The sequence below is a fragment of the Prionailurus viverrinus genome, chromosome B3 (assembly GCF_022837055.1).
Source record: "Prionailurus viverrinus isolate Anna chromosome B3, UM_Priviv_1.0, whole genome shotgun sequence".
Classification (NCBI taxonomy): Eukaryota; Metazoa; Chordata; class Mammalia; order Carnivora; family Felidae; genus Prionailurus; species Prionailurus viverrinus.
In genome coordinates, this window is record NC_062566.1 from 115,465,049 (window position 1) to 115,486,680 (window position 21,632).

A 21,632-nucleotide genomic window follows, 5' to 3' on the forward strand; every position below is an offset into this window, starting at 1 on the left:
TGGGTATTTACCTGAAGAAAATGAAAACTAATTTGAAAAGATACATGCACCCCTATGTTTACCACAGCATTATTTACAATAGCCAAGATATGGAAACAACCTAAGTGTCCATCAACCGGTGAGTGAATAAAGAAGATGTGATGGGACATATATAATATATACAAACAATGTGTGTGTGTATATATATATATATATATATATATATACAAAATATACACATATATTTAAAATGAAATATTACTCAGCCATGAAAAAGAATGAAACCTTGCCATTCACAGCAACATGGATGGACCTAGAGGGTATTACGCTAAGTGAAATAAGCCAGACACAAAAATACATATACTGCATGGTTTCACTTATATGTACAATCTGCAAAACAAAATAAACAAACAAAAACAGACTCATAAGTACAGAGAACAAACTGATGGCTGCCAGAGGAGAGGGGTGTGAGGTGATGGGTGACATAGGTGAAGGAGAGTAAGAGGTACAGACTTCTTTTATATTTATTACAAAATAAATAAGTCACAGGGATGAAAAATACAGCACAGGGAATATCATCGATAATACTGTAATAACTTTGTACGGTGACAAATAGTAACTATACTTAATCGTAGTAGGCATTTCATTATGTATATAATTGTCTGGGGCACCTGGGTGGCTTAGTCAGTTAAGTGTCCAACTCTTGATTTCAGCTCAGGTCCTAGTCTCGCAGTTGGAGACCCAGCGCCTCATTGGGGTCCTCACAGACAACACGGAGCCTGCTTGGGAGTCTCTCTCCCCCTCTCTCTGCCCCTCCCCTGCATGAGTGTGCACATGTGCTCACTTTCTCAAAATAAGTAAACTTTAAAAAATAATGTATATAACTGTCCAATCACTATGTTGTACATCTAAAACTAAGAGAATATTGTATGTCAACTATATTGTAATAAAAAAAATTTTTAACAAGAGTTTTTTAAGCTCCTGCATTCTCTTTATTTCATTAATTACTCAGTTTTATTATTGCTTTCTTCCAAATTCAACTTCCCATATTACCAAGCAGGATTTAAGTTACAGCCTATTGCAGAATTTGGGAAGATTTTTAATCTTTTAACAGATTCCCCCTACTCTTTAACCTAATAAATGGCATTTCTAAATGTAGCCAATGTTTTAGTCCCTCAGCTCTCCTCAAACTGACATAAACCTTCTGGACCCCTGATGCTAGGTCTTAAAACAACAACAACAAAATTCCAAAACCCAGACCATGCACCTGCAGGTTAAGCCAAGGACAATCAACTACTTGCCCTTCTGGTTTTAAAGAGAAGCTTTTATAAGCTCACTATCACCTGAGAGGAGGCTGAAAAAAGTTATCATTCACTGGTTAAAAGAAAAGTTAGGCTTATAAAGGCTAAGCTGGCAGACATAAAAGTAATTCTGCATTTTTAAATACTGATTTTCTCTACTGAACTATTCTCTTGAAAACAAACCAGAGTTCTTCAGACTTGAAATAAAGAGTACATATGAAAGCACAGTTTAGATTCAACTGCCCCCTGGAACAGACTTTGCCATTCTCAGCATAGTTCAGAGAAAGGAGGGAAAAAGGGATTCAAAGCTAATGTGAGTAAAACAGGGAAACAAGGGCCAATTTATCATCGCTCATTTTGTAACTTCCTGGGATGTCTGGAGAAAAAAACAAAATAGAAAAACTGGCTCATCTATGCCCCTTCACAGTCTTTCATCTACATCAAGAAAACAGCAGCTTCAATTTACAACTCTCTCCAATCGTGATTTTTTTTTTTTTTTCTATTTACCAAACGGAATCTACTGTGCCTGATCCACAGAATCAGGACAGGCCCCTGTGTTCCCATACCATGGCAGCTTTTATGCTTAGGTGACCCTGGGCCACTGAATCTTGGCTATAATAGGAAAAATTTTAAACTAATTCTCTGAATCTGACAAGCCGTCTCCCTCGATAAGTCTAGGAAGGTGTCATTTCATTAACTGTGCATGAAGTGGCAGGCACACAGCCAGATCTACAGCCTAGTGGGATGAAACTGGAATTGTCACACATGCACTTAAAAGCTAACAAAATTTCTACCTCTACTACCGTCTACTCTGTTATTTTTAAAGAAAATAACTTATTTACATAATCAAAAAAAAGAGCAATCTTAAATGAGTATTTTATAGTTCTTTAAGATTCCAGGAAGAAAAACTCAACTAGCCACAGAATTGGCAAACTAAGACGGCTCAAATTGAAGGAGAAACTCAACACTTACATAGTATTAAAACAAAACTTCTGTTGATCTAATAGTCAATGCTACCAAACAAGGATTTATTAATTTCTTCAAATGTGTGTTAAGAATCTATCATAGGGGCACCTGGGTGGCTCAGTCGGTTAAGCATCCGACTTCAGCTCAGGTCATGACTCACAGTTCATGGGTTCAAGTCCTGCATCGGGTTCTGTGCTGACAGCTTGCTCAGAGCCTGGAGCCTGCTTCGGATTCTGTGTCTCCTTCTCTCTCTGCCCCTCCCCCGCTCACACTCTGTCTGTCTCTGTCTCTCAAAACTAAACAAAAATAATAAAAGAAAAAGAATCTATCATATACCAAGCTTATGTTGGACACTGAGGATTCCAAAATGAGTAAGATGGTCCCTGACCCCTTAGAAACATATGGTTTAGTAAAGAAGATAGTCAAGTAAACAAGCGGTGGTAGTTCCATGTAGTAAAGTCTATGAAGGGAGCACATGCTGTTAGTGGAGCCCAAGAAGGGCCCCTCAATCAGGATTAGCTCTTAGCTTCTCAGAAAACTTCATACCACCCTCCTGGGAGCAAAGCCAACTCTTCGACCGAGTTAACAGTGCTTTGGGAATTAAGGGGATACTAAAACACTACCTATACAGTATTGTTTATTCTCATGGTCAGTGACTTTCTCTCTTCAGCACTGGTCAGAGGGGATTACTGATCCACATGCGTGGCAGAGAAAAAGCCACTGGAAACCCCAGCCTATTTATCCAAACTGCACAGCACATGGTCTAAACACAATATAGTATCCTGGACTGGATCTGAGAACAGAAAAAAGGCTACTAGAGGAAAAACTTGTAAAATCAAAAAAAAAAAAAAAAGGGTGTAGTTAACATGTACCAATGCTAATTTCTTAGATGTGACAAATGTACCGTGGTTATGTAAGATGTTAACATTAGGGGTAAAGCTACATGAAAGGTATACAGGAACTCTCTGTTCTATCCTTGCAACTTCTCTGTAAATCTAAGATTATTCCAAAATAAAATGTGGTTTTTAAAAAATTACATCTTGTTCACACTTTATATTCTTATTCTTCCTAGGATTCTGATCATGCCACTTTAATCCCTACCCCAATCCAGGTAATGCTTGGTTAAAACACTTGTTTTCAAATCCTTTTCAATCTTTTCCATAAACCATTTATGCAGCCCAGCTGGGTTTCCTTCCTCAGCAAGACTTGAAAAATTAGCTCATACATACAATGGGGGGGGGGGGGGGCCTTGGAGTGGAACCTCTCTAAGTGGACAAAAGAGGGGTTAAAATAACCTGGGCTAGATCTCTGGGTAAGAGCAACGGGAACGTGCAGAAAATGTATGTTGTATATTATTAGATTACCTTTACCTGAACTCTGGCCAAAAATAACGAATAGAAAATACAATGAAGAGATACTGACTACCAGCATCTCAACATGAACAGGCAAACTGCACTGAAATGATGCTGCATCTAGAAGTTCCAAAAAAAACACGGTGCAAATTATTCAACTATTCAAGGCAAAAATTCATATTAAAATCGTATGGCATTGTTCAATTCAGGCTAGTGTTTACCGTGACTGTTTGGTTTCTTACAACTAAATGAACACTCTATTAAACCACATTTGTAGAACAGGCTTCAAGAGTTCCACCAGGAAAACATCATGGTGATTCAACACCGTATCAAGGCTTCAGGCATGCGCAGGCGCGCACACACTGACACATGCGCACATTTACATACACGTGAACTACAATCAGGCTTTACAACCTCACAAGTTTGAAAACTACTGTATAAAAGAAAATTAGTAAAGGGTAAACATTCATGAACGCTTCAAAAAAGAAACCAAAGAAAGAGAACTGAAATTCAAACCTAAGCTATTTAATGACTAAAGTCATTTAAAAAGTAAAATGATACACTAGAACCCATTCAGTTCATAAAGTCTGATTTGTTATAGGGTACGTTGTAATATTAAAACGGTATGTGTAATATATATTACACAACGGCACTCCAACCTGGACCACTTCCATAAAAATGAACAGGCAGAATAACTCTTATAAAATAGTTCAATTTACATACCTCTGTTGAACCACCTACCATAATTGATCTGTTCACAAGTCTGTCTCCAACACAGGCCTGAGCTCTTGAAGAGTACCCAGCACACTGCCTAGGGCAGAACAGGCCCTTGTTAAGTGCCTTCTGAATGAATGAACATACAGCGGACCTCTGAGGTATCTTTGCAATCCCAATTCAGTATCGGTATCTTAGGGGCAGAAGATGCTGTACAACATGCGATATTTTTAGGAGGCGGCCAAGTAAACAGAAAAATAATTAATAACAAGTAATGTTGGGGGAAAGAACTCAGTATCACATGAGACATAAAAATAAGTGTAAAAACTGTAACTTGAAAATGAAGAAAATATCTGTGTGTTATTTTTTTCCCTTGATGGCCACAAAAGTGAATCTACCTTTAACTTTCTAACATTGAAATACAAGCGTTTTAAAGGAATCTTTCATTATCCATAATTTTATAAAGAAATTTGTTATTAAATTAGTAAGTTAGACCAATTAGTGAATGGAATGAATTCCAAGCCCAATTATGTGTTCAAAACTGTGGGTTGAATGCCTTAAAAAATTCTTTCAAGATTGCAGAAAAGTACAAAACAACCCTCTTGACTGCTGAGAAGGACTAAAACCATTTCTTTTTCTCACAAGTATGTAATCAAAAGCAATTACTTTCTGCTCCCACCCAACACAAAGCAACACCATCTCCCCACTCCCATCACCATCAAAACATGCTATAGAGCACCTCAGTACTTTAACCTTAGGCTATAAGAATCCCAGAATGCGATAAAATTACAATTCAACAAAAACATTTTTCTAAGTATGCTCTCATTCCCTGTGGTGTTCCTTCACTAACATAGCTCCCTCTCAAGTATTAACAAACAAGGAAACCAGAAAATTCTCAGAAGAGATATTACAAACTGCTTTTTAAAAAAATTGTTATTGTTCATGGATTCCAATATTCATCGTACACATTACCAGGAGAGTGTTCTGTCAGTTCTTCTGCAAATTACTATTTAATTATTTGCAATTTTCCCTCTGAACCTATCTATAATACTGATCAGTATCCAAATGTTTAAAATAAACTGATCCTGTTTGCTTAAAAAGGTTATTGCCTAAGCACCAAGAGGTTCTAATGCATTGAAAAAGTGGTAGCTCTCAGTTCTACCCACAAATGACAGCTTGCAGACAACCTGTCTCAAAGAGATTAGGGACTTTCAGTGATCGCAAATGGGGTAAAGCAGGAGGCACATACAGTATCTGTAGATGGTTCAATGATAAAACTGTTTCAACATAAAAAATTTGGAGCCTACAAAGTCAGGTATGTGAACTACAAAGCTATTAAATGCCTGCAAGCCCAAAAGAAAAAGGAGAAGAAGGAAGAAAACTGTGCCTATACACAAATCAACACGAGAAATCACCCTGCGGTTGAACTTTCCAAGAACTGAAAACTTTGTAAGGTTCTTGTGGATATCAACACATTTCAGGTCCAAAACAATGGGTATGTGTACCCATTGTTATCCAAATTGTATTAAAATACAATTGGCATAAAATTCAAATACCACCACATGTTGGAAGACGCACAATGAAAATAACAGGGTTTATTTGTGGTGGGTATTGTTCTAGGGACTTCACATTTTTATTCATTTAGCTCTGATAACATCCCTATAAGACAGGTTCGACTGAGATTATCTCCACTTTATAGATGAAGAAACTGAGGTACAGATAATGTCATGCAGCTAGTGAGAAGCAGAGCGAGGATTTAGACCCAGCTCCATTAGTCAGACTCCAAAGTTCATGTTAACCAATATACTATGTTTCATACTAAGAGCTATGCAAAGGCCAGCTTTTTTTTTTTTTTTAACCTAATAACCTTTTTGGATTTCAAATGCAAGGACAGCTTTGTGCAATAAGAAAAGCACAGGCTTTGGAATTAAATCAAACTCGAACAAACCTCTGAATACAGTTTGAGCCTCGGCTTCCCCACATGTAAAAGGAGGGGTACTCAAGTTATCGTGAAGGTCAAAGAAGGTAACATAATTAAAGTGCCACGTACGGTATACAAGATAAGGGTTCTTAACCTTAAGTTCACAGACCCTAGAATGTCCACAGATGGGCTTCGGAATCTCTGAGTCTCACCGATTGTATGACAAATGTATGTGTACCCATTGTTTTAAAAGAATTGTCCCTGGCCTTCCACAAAGCTTCAAGGGGGTACGTGATCTCCAAAAGGTTAAAAATCACCAAAGTGCACAGCAGCTACTCAAAAAAAAAAAAAAAAAATCGAAGTTCTCTTTCCCTTCTTATTCTCAAAACCTCTCCCTTTTCCAGTAAGGGTGACGCACCAAATCCTCCCAATAAATGGCAATTATTCTCCCACCATTTTCCTGGCTTTGGTAACTAGTAGCATATGCAAGCTTATGCTCCAATTTTCTGGAGACAGTCTAAAAAAGGCCCTCAAACGATGATTCATCCCCCTCTGCACCGAAACGAATACACGGTATTTACTCGAGAGAATCTGGAGAATCGTCCACCTAACTGCACGAAGCACCATGTCAGCTAGGAGAACCAGGTAGGTACGACAGCCTCTCAGTTGCAACGTAGAGACCTGACACAGAGGGATGAGGAGAATGTATTCCAAACTACTGGGAAACCCAGAATTCCGTCCCCCCTACCCCAGTCCTGCCTCTCTGGAACTCTAGTGCCGGCAGGTCCTCGGGCACTGCGCCGGGCTAGAGTGGTGGAGGAGAGAACGTTACCCCAGCAGCGCGGCGGAGTCCCAACTCGGCTGCTCCGGGAGGCGGCGGCAGCACCCGGCGCAAGACCGGCCCAAGATCCTCCCCCGAGAGACCCCAGTACAGATCACCGCTCAGGCTGGGAACCGGCTCCAGGCTCTTCCGTTTCCCAAAGCGACTTCCGCTTCCGGGCTAGCCTTTGCCGGAAGCAGTATTTGGATGACGCAAAAATGTCGCGCCGTTGGTGATTCCGGAAGAAACAAGAGTGCGGCGTGAACATGGTGCGAGGAGGGTCCGGGAAGAGACTTTGTCAGACCACATCTTGGGTGGAGATAGAGCCAGTCAGCAGTTAGCTAGATTTCCTCCGCATTACCCTTAATTATTTTCGTTCTGACTGTAGTTCTTAAACCGCTCTGAGCGGTGCCTGTTGTGCTCTAGCGAGTGGGGAGAGGGCCAGGTGGGGCACAGAGGATAAGAGGTGCTGGGTGTTTGAGGGAAGAAGGGAAAGGGATGGAAAAAGACGAGCAAAAACTCAAGAAGATGCAATGTATTTCCAGCTCTTTTAACTGTAAAATTTCTATTTCAAGGGGAAGCAAAAGAAAGCAAGAAAGTATGCGACCATGAAGCGAATGCTTAGTCTCCGAGATCAGAGGCTGTGAGTATCTGGAATCAATCTATATCCAAAGATAGCAGAGTTAGGAGGGAATAAGTAGTAAAAGTTTTTGTTGTTATTTTGTGCTTACGTTTCAAAGTATTGTGTCTTGGATGTATATAGCATAGGATACTAGGAAAGTGTGTAACAGCCATTTAGATCCTGAGCGATTACACTGGGGAAGGGGATGGGAACTAAACATTTCTGAAGTGTTCGCTGTGCCACTGTTTTTGTATACTTCATCTGCCATATCACATTTAAGCCTCCTGAAAGCTTGGTAGGATTATCTTTTTATGTTCTTGCCATTACACTACTACATTCCTCCCAGGGGTGGGGGGAATGTTTGTTGAAATGGTTGAAAGATGGTGAGGTCAGAGACCATGTTTATCTTGTGTCCCCAGCACCTGCCACTCAAATAGTTCTGAAAGAAAGAGTAGGAAAACACCTAGACTTCTCCATTTTATAAATCATAGCAGAATCCACACCCCTGAGGGAGAGTGGAATCATGTTCCCTATTGTAAGCTTCCCTGCTTCAGTGAAGAATAGACAAAGTTATTCAATAAAGACTGGTCTCGGGGTGCCTGTCTGGCTCAGTAAGCAGTAGAGCATGGGACTCTTGATCTCGGGGTCATGAGTTCCACTCCCACATTGGGCCTAGAGCTTACGAGAAAGAAAGGAAGGAAGGGAAAGGGAAGAAAGAAAAGAAAGACTGGTCTTCATCGTGTTTAATAGCATTTGAACAAAGGAATGGTTTTCAGAGTTATTAAACTGTATTCTCTGGGGTGCCTGGGTGGCTTAGTTGGTTAAGGGTCAGACTCTGGATTTGGGTTCAGGTCATGATCTCACAGTCTGTGGGATCAAGTCCCATGTCGGGCTCTGTGCTGACATTGCAGAAACTGCTTGGGATTCTCTCTCTCCCTCTCTCTGCTCCTTCCCTGCTTGCACTCTCTCTCTTTCAAAATAAACATTTAAGAAAATTGTATTCTCAGCCTTTGGTTTGTATTTATTACGTAATTTTTAGGGAATTTGCCTCATTGATAATATTTTATTTGCGGTTAAGGGGTAAATTTTATGTATGTATTTTTTTACATTTTTAGCCTTTTATAAGAGGCATATGGAGGAAACTTTTTCCTCTTACTTTTGGAGCATTTGAGTCTTCAGAAGGTAAATGTCAGCCTGTTTCTCCACTGCACTGAAGTGGGTTTTGATCCTTGATATGAAGAGCTTCTGACAAAGAAATAATAGATAATAGTATAATGTCTATTTACTCATTGACAATTTTTATAGATTATTGGCTAGAGATTTTTAAATTTCATAGTGTTTAACTGATTATGTTACTTCCAGCCTATTTCCCACACAGTTATTTGTGCTTAGAAAGTTTATGTTGATATAAACATAAAGACGTCGCAGGGGCACCTCAGTGGCTCAGTCAGTTAAGCATCCAACTTTGGCTCAGGTCATGATTTCATGGTTCGTGGATTTAAGCCCTGCCTTGGGCTCTGTGCTGACAACTCAGAGCCTGGAGCCTGCTTCAGATTCTGTCTCTCTCTCTCTCTCTCTCTCTCTCTCTCTGCCCCTCCCCCGTTTATGCTCTGTCTCTCTCAAAAATGAATAAATGTTAAAAAAATTTTTTTTAAGTTACAAAGCAGAATTTCCTCTGTAGACCAAAACAAAACAAAAACAACACCTCAGAAACTTTAAATTTTGCATGAGGTTATAACTGCTATGATTTTTTTTCTTCTCTCTTGCACTTAATTTGCTCTCTTTCTTCCAGTAAAGAGAAGGATAGATTGAAACCTAAAAAGAAAGAAAAGAAAGATCCCAGTGCACTCAAGGAAAGAGAAGTGTAAGTAATCAAAACTTTCAAGTTTTCCTTTAGAAGAGACATTTTAGAACCATAGAACTGTTAGAAATCCAGGCTTTCCCTGAGCTGATTTGCTCAGTCATTTGTAAATCTGGCACAACTGTGCAAATGAAAGTCATGTTGCTGAACATGTATCAACTCCAGTGGTTGGTGAACATGTAGCAATTCCAATTTCGTGGAGCAATAAATTTCCCGTAAATCTTGGGGATTAGATCTAAAATTATTAATTTTTTCTTCCCCAAGATCTTTGAAAAGAAACAATTGCTGTTGTCTAATACACCAGCATTTTGATGAAAGAATGTATCACCAAAAACAGTAAGGACAGAATTTCAGAATAAAGTCATTCCTTTTTAAATAAATACACTTGATGAAACTTCATCCTATTTTCCTTATTTTCTCATTTTGCCCTAGATTGGCAATGGATATATCATCACAAGATTTATTAGGATTTATTTCCAATGAATAAGGAAAAAGGAGCTTAATCTATAGCAAACTGTTTGAAGCAGAGACTTCATTTGCATTGTTAATATCAAAATATCAATGTAGACATTATTTTGTGTTTTGTATGTTCTTCCCTCAGCCCCCAACATCCTTCCTGCTTATTCTTCCAATATAACACACAGCTGGGCCCACCTTACCACATCCTGGTTGATACCAACTTTATCAACTTTTCCATTAAAGCCAAACTTGACTTAGTACAATCAATGATGGACTGTCTGTATGCCAAGTGTGAGTATCATACATTTGCCTTTCTCTGATGTTTTAGAGAATAATTATATTTACCCAAATACATGAAGGGAATGGGGTCCTAGTTAATTGGATTTCTAGCCATTGCTCACCATAGCAATGACCATTTTCAGTAAATTGAAATATGATGCAGATTTGACTGGGAACAATTAAACTTTCACAATTCAGAAAACACTTAGCCTGCTTTGACCATTGTTGTGGACATCAATTTTGAACATAGGATGGGAATTTTTTGTTTTAGAGTTCATTTTAAAATTTTGGCTAAATGAAAATTTATTACATTATTTTACATTAAGGAGGAAACATGCTCCATTCCACTCTAGTGTGGAAAAGCTAAATAAGGTATTTTGCCATTTATGATCACAGAACTAGAAGTGATGCTGGTTTATTCATTTTGGCCACAAAGGACTGGAATAGGTTTATTTGTACCACAAAGGACTAGAATAGGTTATTTACACCTTGGTATGCAGTTTACCATTAGTAGATTTCCCTTGTGTTTAGGTGTCCCCTCCTTCAAGTGATCTTCCTTCACCACCGTGAGTGGTAAGAAGAAAGTCTAAGCCATGTGTACAAGGGAATAACTTCGTAATAGTGAGATCTGTTGCGTTTTGTGGTGGGTTTATGTTTATATATTTTCCAGTCATCTAGTTAAAGGTGCAAATGAATATTAGGCTTATGCTTTGCCGTAAGAATAAATCAAAGGAAAAAATTTTCACCTCCTTCTTTAATTTTTAAAAGATGCTATATAATGAATAATAGTTGTAGACTTATAGTAATGTAAATTTTGTTTATAGATTTATTAAAAATAATAAGTTGGGAAGATGAGGTGAGGAATGTGATGTAAGATGCATTCTTCAAATGCCCTAAAATTAATAAACATAAAAGTGACTGCATATTCTTATTATATCAAGATATGAAGGTAACCACCAAATGAGAAAAACAGCTAATGAAGTAAAATAGTGGTCTATGAGGATTAGAATTGGTGGGGTGGGAAAGCATCGGGGAACAGCAATTTTTTCATATGGATGTCTGTGTTCCAGTCTTCTGTGTAACATAATACCCCAAAGCAAAGTTTGAAGAAATATTCAAGAACAATACAAATTCAGTTACCTAGGAGATTCTTTAACTGTTTTTAAAGCTCTGGCTACTTAATTGTTCCTCATTTGCCTTTATACCTGAAGGAAGACTTTTATTCTCTTCCTCCCTTGAAGATGCCCCTTTGACCTTTCCATAGCTCCTGGTCCCTTTTCTGCCTGATGTTCCAATGAGGGAGGATAAGTTAGCTTTCCATCAGCTTTCTTTTCTGTCCATGAGTCCTCTTCCCTGTTACCTTCCCTTTCTTGATAGTCATCTTCCTGGGCCTACTTTCCTGCTCCAGAAGCAAGCCCTTGCTTGTTTCACTGCTGTATGGCTCTGACATTGATCCTCTCAAGGTGCGTATTGCTCTCTGAATTCATGACTGTCTGATTTCAGATCTCCATTTTACTGATTTTCTTCTGGACATGGTACTTCACTTGAAAATTCCTTAACTTTGTACACATCCAAAAATATCTCTGTACTTATAAAAAAAAATCTAGCATAAAAAAATTAAAGCTTCCTCTAATGCCTTTTCTCAGAGAGGGGCAGTTTTTAAAAAAAATTTTTTTTAATTTTTATTCAGTTTTTTAAGAGACAGAGAGAGACAGAGTGGGAACGGGGGAGGGGCAGAGAGAAAGGGAGACACAGAATCCGAAGCAGGCTCCAGGCCCCGAGCTGTCAGCTCAGAGCCCGACACAGGGCTCAAACTCACGAACGGTGAGATCACGACCTGAGCCAAAGTCGGACGCTCAACCAACTGAGCCACCCAGGCGGAGAGGGGCGGTTTTTAAAAATTCATATATAGTCTCTGAACTATAGGTAATTTTTGTTTATTTTTGAAAATGGATCATAGATTATTTACTATTTATATTTGTGCCTTTTTTAACAGGTTTGAAATATATTTCACATACCACTTAAAGCGTATAATTCAATGGCTTTTACTGTATTCAATTTTAGAACATTGTGTTACCGAAAAAGAAACTCTGAACCCCTTAGCCATCATCCCCAACCTTTCAAATCTCCCTCCCTAGTTACCACTAATTTGCATCCTGTCTGTATAGATTTGCCTATTTGGGACATTTCATTAAAATGAGATCATACAATATTTGGTCCTCTTCCATTTAGCATGTTTTTGAAGTCTCATCCATGTTAAAGCCTCTTTCTTTTCATTATCAAATAATATTCTATTGTATGGCTAGATGACATTTTTTTTAAGAATTTTTTTTTTTTTTAATGTTTATTTATGTTTAGAGAGAGAGAGGGAGACAGAGCATGAGCAGGGGAGGGGCAGAGACAGAAGGAGACGCAATATCCAAAGCAGGCTTTAGGCTGTGAGCTGTCAGCCCAGAGCCTGACACGGGGCTCAAACTCACAGACTGCGAGATCACGACCTGAGCCAAAGTCAGACGCTCAACCAACTGAGCTACCCAGGAGCCCCTAGATTACATCTTATTCATCCATTTCTTCTTACTTTTTACATTGAACAATACTCTGGTTTCTTTTCAGATCGAATAAATCTTTCGCCTTTTACTTTTTACATTGAACACATATATCTTGAACCCTTTGCTGTATCGGTACGTATCCACTAGGACCTCATTCTTTTTTAAGCTTACAGAGTATTGTTTATATCATTTTCAAAAGCCAATATCCCGTTAGATATTTGGATTACTTGCAGTTTTTACATTATTATAAATAAGGCTGTAGAGAATATCCGTGTGAATTTATCTCTGTTAGGGTGGAGTAATTTTTGAAAAATATTTATTTTGAGAGGAGAGAGAGAAGGGGCGAGGGGTAGAGAGAGAATCCCAAGCAGGCTCCACGCCGTCAGCACTGGGTCCTACTTGGGACTCCAACTTATGACCTGAGCCCATATCAAGAGTCAGGCACTTAACCTACGGAGCCACTCATGCACCCCCTAGGATACATTTCTAGAAGCTGTATTGCAGTATCAAGGGGTATGTATATATTTTTTAATAGGTGTTGCAAAATTGCCCTAAAAGGGTAATCCATATTTTTATACTTACGAACTTAGTGTGAGAATACCTGTCTCCTCAGTATTGGGTATTTTCCTTGTTTAGTCTTTGCCACTCTAATAGGAAGAAAGTGAAATTTTTGTTTCAATTTATATCTCTTTAATTAGGAGTGAGATTGAGCACCTTTATGCTCGCCGACCATTGTATTTCTTCCTCTATGACCCGAAGTGTATAAACTGAAATGTAGCATGGTAGTTAAGAATCCAGTTGATAGCCTGACAGTCTCCGTTCAAATCTTGGCTTCACCATTTGCTTCTGCTTACTTCTTTGTGCCTTAGGTTGCTTATCTATAAAGTGGGGATGGTAATAATAATAATGCTACCTGATAGGTATTATTCTGAACATTAAATGAGATAAGCCTTGTGAAGTGCTTGGCACAGTGTCTGGGAATCAGCACATAACTTAAGCTATCATTATAAGGTCTCTGTATATTAAGGAAAGTAGCCCTTTGACAAATGTGTAGAAATATTTTTCCTAGTTTGTTTTTATTTTAATAGGACTGACAGCTGTCAAACAGAAGTTTTCTATTTTGATATGATCAAATGTACATTTTCTGATAAATTTCATGGTTTCTTTTGGCTCACATTTAAATTTTTTCCCATCTAGAATTTATTTGAATATAGAAAGAATGACGGGAATTCAACTTAATTTCTCTCCCAGATACATTTATGACACTTTAAGTGGTGTGGGGCTGGGAGAGTTTTCTAGTTTCTTTATCAATAGAGATTTTATTTACCTCTGGTTCTTATTGTTCATTTCAGTATGCTTATTCTGCTGTGATTTCAGAAGCCTTATGGGTCTTTTAAAGACTTACAATGGGATGTAATTCAGGGAAAGTAAAACCAGTTTCTTTACAAGTTCTGTTATTAATCTGTATATTTTTTTCCCCTGGCAGGTATCCCTTGTATAACTGACTGTGTAATGGCTGAAATTGAGAAGTTGGGGCAAAAGTATCGAGTGGCTCTAAGGTAGGAAGGAGCTGGTCTACATTTTGTTATACTGAAGACTCTTTTAACCATCCTCCATCTGTTTGCTGTCCAAAGATTTGTTGGATAATTAGTTTAAATAAAAATCATACAAAACTAGTTAACTATTTATGATCAAGAAAGCAAACATGTGAAAGCTAGAGATTTTTAAGCTGAAGCTTTTTGAATGAAGTTATTTAGTCATAGTGGTCTTGTGGGCCTCTTTTTAAGTTCCTCTAGATTTTCAATTAGAAAGTGTCTTTTTTTTATTAGTTTGCTATCTAGATATCTCTTTTAGAATCTCATACGTAAAGTGGTGGCTCAATTGGTTAAGTGTCTGACTTCGGCTCAGGTCATGATCTCATGGTTCGTGAGTTCGAGCGCCACGTTGGGCTCTGTGCTGACAGCTCAGAGCTTGGAGACTACTTCAGATTCTGTGCCTCCCTCTCTCTCTGCCCCTCCCTTACTCATATTTTCTCTCTCTCTCTCTCTCTCTCTCTCTCTCCCCCCCCCTCCCCCTCCCTCCCTCTCAAAAAAAAAAAAAAAAAAAAAGAATCTCACACATAAAGTATTCACATTCTAGGTTTTGAGCTTACTCTAGAAACTACACTTGAGTTAAACGTAGTGGTTCCCAGAGTATGGTCCCTGGACCCCTAGGAGTCCCAGAGACCTTTGCAAGGAGTTAACAATACTATTTTCACAATAGTAGGAAGACATTTTCTTTGTCACTGTGCTGACATTTGTACTGATGGCAGAAATGCTGGTGCCTTAGTGCCAATCAAAGCAATGGACCAAAATAATGTTAGTAGTCTTTGTATTATTCTTCAGTGTCACTCATGACATTTAAAAACAAAAACCCAGGGTCACCTGGCTGGCTCAGTTGGTAGAGTATGCAGCTCTTGATCTCAGGGTTGTAAGTTGGATGTAGAGGTTACTAAAAAAACCAAAAACCCATAGTCACTTAAGAATATCCTTGATGAGGGCTGCCTGGGTGGCTTAGTCGGTTATGCGTCCGACCTTGGCTCAGGTCATGATGTCACGGTTCGTGAGTTCAAGCCCTACATCGGGCTCTCTTCTGTCAGCACGGAGCCTGGAGCCTGCATCAGATCCTGTGTCTCCCTCTCTCTGCCCCCTCCCCTGCTTGTATGTGCAGTCTCTCTCCCTCCTGCCTCCCTCTCTCTCTCCCTCTCTCTCTCCCTCTCTCTGTCTCTCTCAAAGATAAGTAAACATTTAAAAAAAAATTTTTTTTAAAGAATATCCTTGATGAAGTATTAAAATTTGTTGATTTTGTTACATCTCGCCCCTAGGGTACATGTTGGTATTCCTTGTGATGAAGCAGCAAGTATGCCTCGAGCACTTCGGCTGCTTACCAAAGATTGAAGCTTGTCTCAATGAGCAGCTCTTGTGTGCTTGTTGGAATTGTGAGCCAGACCAGCTGCTTTTTCATAGAGTGTCATTTTTACGTGAAGAATAACTGACAAACACTGGTTTTTCAGACTTTAGTGTTTAGCAGATAGTTTCTCGAAAATTAATGCAGTGAATCTGTCACTTCAAGGAAAACAGCTTACTGTATCATAATGAGAAAGTTCAGGCTTCCAAGTGAAAATTAGAGTTTTGGAAAACCATGAGCTTATCACATTCCCAATACTCAAGACCTTTCTGTTGAGACCAGTGAAGGTGTTGGGTGTGATTTTTTTGATATTGTATAACTATATGTGTCAGCATTTGGAAGATTTGTGTGATTCACTGAATCGCTATTTTCCAAATGATCAATATTGCAAATCAATATTGCAAAATCATGCCTGGGTGAAAGACTCATTCAGGGTCCAAGATATACCAGTGAATTTGTGTGTGTGTGTGTGTGTGTGTGTGTGTGTGTGTGTGTGTGTGTGAATGAATGAGTGTGTGTGTGTGAATGAGTGTGTGTGTGTGTGTGTGTGTGTGTGTGTGTATGTGTGTGTGTCCATTTAGAGGTGTAAATTAGATACTATAAAATTCACCAAGTTTAATTGTATAATGTGATGGGCTTGGCAAATGTGTACAGTTATGGAACCACCATCATAGTCATGAAATAGAACATTCCCGTCAATCCAGAAGTACGATTCCATTTATAATGAAGTTCCAGGAAAGGCAAAACTATACTAATGGAACACAGACCAGTACCTGAAGCTGAGCGTGAGAAAAGTGCATCTGCAAAGGGACACAGGGAACTTTTTGTAGTGATGGAAATGTTCTGTATCTCAGGTGTGGAGATTGTGATGTGAATATATCAATTTGTCAAAACTAATCAAATTTTACGTGTATAGTCAGTGAATTTTAGTATATTTCACTTATACCTAATAAAGCTAACTTTTTTAAAGGCAAAGAAAAACAGGAACCTAATGTATAAGAGTGGTAGTGTTTTAGATGAATGGGCAAGTGATAAACTATTAAAATATTGATTATTCCTGTGGAAAGAAAGAAAACTGGGTTCTTATCTCACCTTTTTCACAAAAATCAATTCCAGGTAGATTAAGTATCTAGATTTTTATGGAAAATCTAGAGAACATCTGAGTGATTTCAGCGTGGGCAGGAATTTCTGTCCAAACCATAATGGAAAATGAATTAATCTGACTATATTGAGATTGAATACTACCGGTTAACAAAAAGCAGCATAAACAAAGTGAAACAACAAGCCACAGATAGTGAGAAGATATTAGTAACGCATATAATCAACAAGGGGCTTATTTTCAAAATTTATAAAAAACCACAAATCCATGAGACAAGGGCAAAATCCTTATTCGCAAGGAGATATCATTTCATACCCAGCTGATTGGCAAGAAATGAAGTCTGCTTAACGATGCCACGGATAGTTAAGACTGGAGGCAGTGAGGATTCTCCTAAGGATGTAAAGTGGACAGTCACTTTGGAGAGCAGTTTGGCAGTGTCACTGCAGGTCTTCCCAGCCCTGTTTTCCTCTCCTCTGCATAAACGCTCTTCTCACCAGAAACATGGGCTCACTTTTCCCTGAACACCACTGAGCCATTTTATAGATGGTTGGTGCCCTGTTTGGAATGTGCCTGCCTTCACTTTGCTTGGAATGTTCTTTTGTCTTCATTTTGTTTAATCTCCATGTAATTTTTTTCAAAGTATACCAAATCCACAGTGACTTAGCTCCGACCTACTGCAACATGGAGTATTTTTCTTGCACTTGGTACCCATATGCTGCCTTGTATTTTCATTCAGCTTGTGACACGTCATTATTACATAATAGGAAGAACATGGCTCTCAGAATCACAGACTTGGGATTTTTCTTTTTCAAATTTGTAGGAAAGTAACATGTTTGATTTATTCATGGCAAACGAGATAAACATATGCATACAATAAAAGGTAAAAGTCCCCCTGTATATTCATACTTTGTCCATTTTTCTACCCTAAGAGTGACAACTGAGATGGGTTAATAGATAGTGTATGTTTTTCCAGACTTTTTTTCTAAGACAATGCAAATGTAGAGAAAGACAGTGAAAGAGAGTTATATTTTCTTTTTTTTTTAATTTTTTTTTTAATGTTTACTTATTTTTGAGACAGAGACAGAGCATGAATGGGGGAGGGGCAGAGAGAAAGGGAGACACAGAATCGGAAGCAGGCTCCAGGCTCTGAGCCATCAGCCCAGAGCCCAACGCGGGGCTCGAACTCACGAACCGTGAGATCGTGACCTGAGCTGAAGTCGGACGCTCAACCGACTGAGCCACCCAGGCGCCCCGAGAGTTATATTTTCTTAATTGAATCATACAGGTATATTGTTCCATGACCTGTTTTGTTTATTCAGCAATTTGAATTTTTTTGAGATTGTTACTCAACAAGTCCTGCCATATCAGTACAGACAGCTCTACCTCCTTTTTTTTTTTAGACAGGATGGGGCAACACAACGTATTTAACTTTTTCCCTTGCTGATGGATATTCAGATTATTTCCAGTTTTTCACTATTTAAAGTGTGCTGTAGTGACCATCCTTGTGCCTATATTATTGCACATTTGTGGAAGACAACTTCTAAAAAGGAAATGGTTAGGTTAAAGTTGTTTGATTTTGAATCCTTGCTTCTCCCAGTTGTATACTTTGAACAAATTAATCTTTCTCAATCGGCTTCCTCATTTGTCAAATGGAAATATAATAATTCAGAGTCTTGTGAAGATTACATGACCTAAGGTGTACCAGCTGGCAGTAAGTTTTAATTCCCTTCTCTTTCTGTTGTCTTTCCAATTAGAAGATAAGCTGAAAGAGGAGAGGGGGGCCTTAAAATCGCCACATGGATCAAGTCACTCTTATTTCACAGATCAAGACTTAGAAAGTTACCCAATTGCCTGAGTATTTTTGTTAATCCAGTTTTGTAACCTTTTAGGATTGCCAAGGATCCAAGATTTGAACGATTACCATGCACACACAAAGGAACCTATGCAGATGACTGCTTAGTACAGAGAGTAACTCAGGTATCATCATTTAAATATTTACTTTGTGTTTCCCTTCATAGGAAGCATGGATGTCCTCATTTACTTAAGGAAGTGAGTTGGAAATGTATACTGTAACTGTAATGGAGAAATCGCAGGCTTGGGGAGGAGACACATGGGTTTCAAATCTCAGCACCTATGTTTATTGGGTGCGTGATTTGGGGCACTTACTGATTCTTTATTCCACAAGTTGTCTCCATAAAATGCTGTAAGGGAATGAATGTACATATGATATCAGGTTTCACCTCCCTGTGAATCAAACATAATCCATTTCCATTATTCCCCATGCAGGAATTTTATTCCTTTCCACCGTACCTAACCATGAAGGTTTTTCAGTTACATCTGAGTCTGCCAGGGTGCTGTCTTACAAGGACCCTGGAATAACTAGATTTTTGAGTCTTCCGTTCTGGCCTCCTTGTCGGCACCACAAAAACTTCTGCTATTGATTGTCCTTTCTAGAGCCCCTCTTTGCTGAAGATAATCATCTTCATCTAGTGACCACACTTCCATCCCTTTAGCGACTCCATCCCATGGGTAGAGACAGCATTTGCCTTAATCTCCCACAGCACAACTGACACCAGGCTACAACTCTTCTCAAAACGTAATGAGAGATTTGGGTATGACGGAAGTAAAATATGATACAACTGGCAGCTAAATGTTGTTGCTTTCAGAGCTGCTAGGCTCAAACTCGTCCTGGAGACCCTGTTATAGCTTCATGGCTAGGAAGTAGCCTACCTTCACCACTACGAGGTCTCAGAGTAGGCCCAATCCCAGAGATTCCAGGAAAGGCGAAAGCTATGCCCTCTAATCTAACACATTTACTTGCCTTTGCATAGTCTCTTGGGGTGTTTCCCAAACAAGAAATTGTCTGTCTTAAACATGCCCTAAATGTCTTCCACTTGTGAGACAAAAACCAATTTGCAGCTTTTGAATAGTTTTTCTATCTTCTTCCCCTCAAGATTCTTAGAGCTACATTATCCCCAGGTAACTTATTATTATATGTTTTGTAAGTAAGAGCTCCTAGATTATAGTAGCTACTCAACAAATTGTTATCACCTTTTCTTTGCTCTTTACTGTGAATATGAGTAATTCTCCAAATTAGCCAGTGTACCATTATCCAGTATCACAAAGTAATACACTCAACGTGTGAATACTCAATGGGTGTCTCTCATTACAGCACAAGTGTTACATCGTGGCCACAGTTGACCGGGACCTTAAACGAAGGATCCGGAAGATCCCTGGAGTTCCCATCATGTACATTTCTAACCATAGGTGAGACTGTCTCTTGGGGAAGTGATTAAAAGTATATAGTGGATATCAGTTGAAAATGAGGTCAGGTTGTAGGAAGATTTGAAAGTGATTGTCGTATCAAATGCTTACGTAGTTATAGTTGAAGAAACGAGATGAAGTAACAAGAACGAGGGCAAAAGATAAAGCTAGGATTTAGGAATGAGACATTCGCATTGTTACAATAAGACTAGTAGAAGAAATAGATGTGCTTTAAATACAAAGCAGTAATTTAAATTAAGCTAATTTGTTTGGCCAGAGATATCTTTTTTTTTTTTTTTGAAAGCCTAGTAGTTGTGATTAGCGCTTTTTCTGGGAAACTAAAAGCTTATCAGAAAAAACAAAAACCGGTCTTTATCCTGCTTGGATGTTCCCATGTCAATGCTTTTCAACGTGGGAAGAGTGAGTACAACATAGTGGGAAGAATGGGCTGAGGAATTGGGCTTACCTGGACTCAGTGCCTGGTTCCCTCACTTGTTAACTTCCTGACTTTGAAGAATCAAGATAATATGTTAAAGTCAGCATTTTGCTGTACATCATTTATTATGACACCCCTTTGAAATGTTCCCACTGACAAAAAGGACTCACAGTGGGAAGATGACAGTGTTGTAGTCAGTAAAGGGTAGGTTTTTAGGTGGGTTCTGGACCCACCTTTCTTACCAGTGTTAATTTTTTTGTCCTGATCAGGTACAACATTGAGCGGATGCCAGATGATTATGGAGCCCCTCGGTTCTAATTCTAACACTCTAAAGATAGAGTTCCTCTGCCTTCCTTTACCAACTTTTTCTGTTGCCAGTTCATGTAGCAATACGCTGTAACAGGAATTATTCTCCTTCTTACCCATTTGCTCTGTTATGAGCTGAGTATGGCTGAATACACTCACTTTTGATGTTGTTTTGAAATTGACATTTTGTATCATTTTGAATTTTGTTGCATCTTTTTATAAATCAGATGATTGCACACATAATTTGATGCTTGGTATTTTATGTTGATCTACACAACAAATATTTATTAAGGTTATACTAGGTGCTTAATAAGGTATGGTCCTGCCAGCAAGACACTGATATTATAGGGAAAAGAGAAACATGTATATGAATAAATATAGTGTTGCCAGGTTACAAGTCAGAGGGAATAGACCTATATATGAGAAAAGAACGATTTCTTTCTACTTGGTTGGAACGGAGAGGGAGAAAAGGCTAGAGGAGTAATATTTGGCTTAATCTTTAAAAATGAATAGGTGCTTGGGGCACGTGGGTGACTCTGTCGGTTAAGCATCCGACTTCGGTTCAGGTCATGATCTCGCGGTCCATGAGTTCAAGCCCCACGTCAGGCTCTGTGCTGACAGCTCGGAGCCTGGAGCCTGCTTTGTATTCTGTGTTTCCCTGTCTCTCTGACCCTCTCCTGCTTGCACTGTGTGTCTCTCTCTCTCTCAAAAATAAATAAACATTTTTTAAAAAGACTTTTTTTAAAAACGAATAGGTG

General features: G+C 38.8%; 2 protein-coding genes across 10 annotated transcripts in view; one reads left to right on the forward strand and one right to left on the reverse strand.

Moving 5' to 3' along the window:
* The window catches only part of AREL1 (apoptosis resistant E3 ubiquitin protein ligase 1), a 50,037-nt gene extending 42,830 nt beyond the window's left edge, over nt 1-7,207 (reverse strand). For 7 of the 8 annotated variants that reach the window (XM_047861451.1, XM_047861450.1, XM_047861456.1 and 4 more), the window contains exon 1: nt 7,066-7,207. The gene's annotated coding sequence lies outside the window, so the exon portion shown is untranslated. Of the gene's footprint in view, nt 1-2,406; nt 2,425-7,065 lie in introns of those variants that run through there. The other variant, XM_047861448.1, reaches the window with a different exon arrangement.
* Nucleotides 7,208-7,266: 59 nt separating this feature from the next.
* FCF1 (FCF1 rRNA-processing protein) lies at nt 7,267-21,114 on the forward strand. Of its 2 annotated transcripts, none has more exons than XM_047864147.1 (8): nt 7,267-7,322; nt 7,629-7,696; nt 9,468-9,539; nt 10,138-10,286; nt 14,310-14,382; nt 18,758-18,845; nt 20,041-20,135; nt 20,838-21,114. In XM_047864147.1, exons 1-8 carry the CDS (start codon nt 7,320-7,322, stop codon nt 20,884-20,886), a joined length of 597 nt encoding a protein of 198 aa, XP_047720103.1. In that variant the 5' UTR covers nt 7,267-7,319; the 3' UTR covers nt 20,887-21,114. The 2 variants fall into 2 exon arrangements, with proteins under 2 accessions (XP_047720103.1, XP_047720104.1); XM_047864148.1 differs by lacking the exon at nt 7,267-7,322 and adding an exon at nt 7,431-7,498.
* The last annotated feature ends 518 nt before the right edge of the window (nt 21,115-21,632 follow it).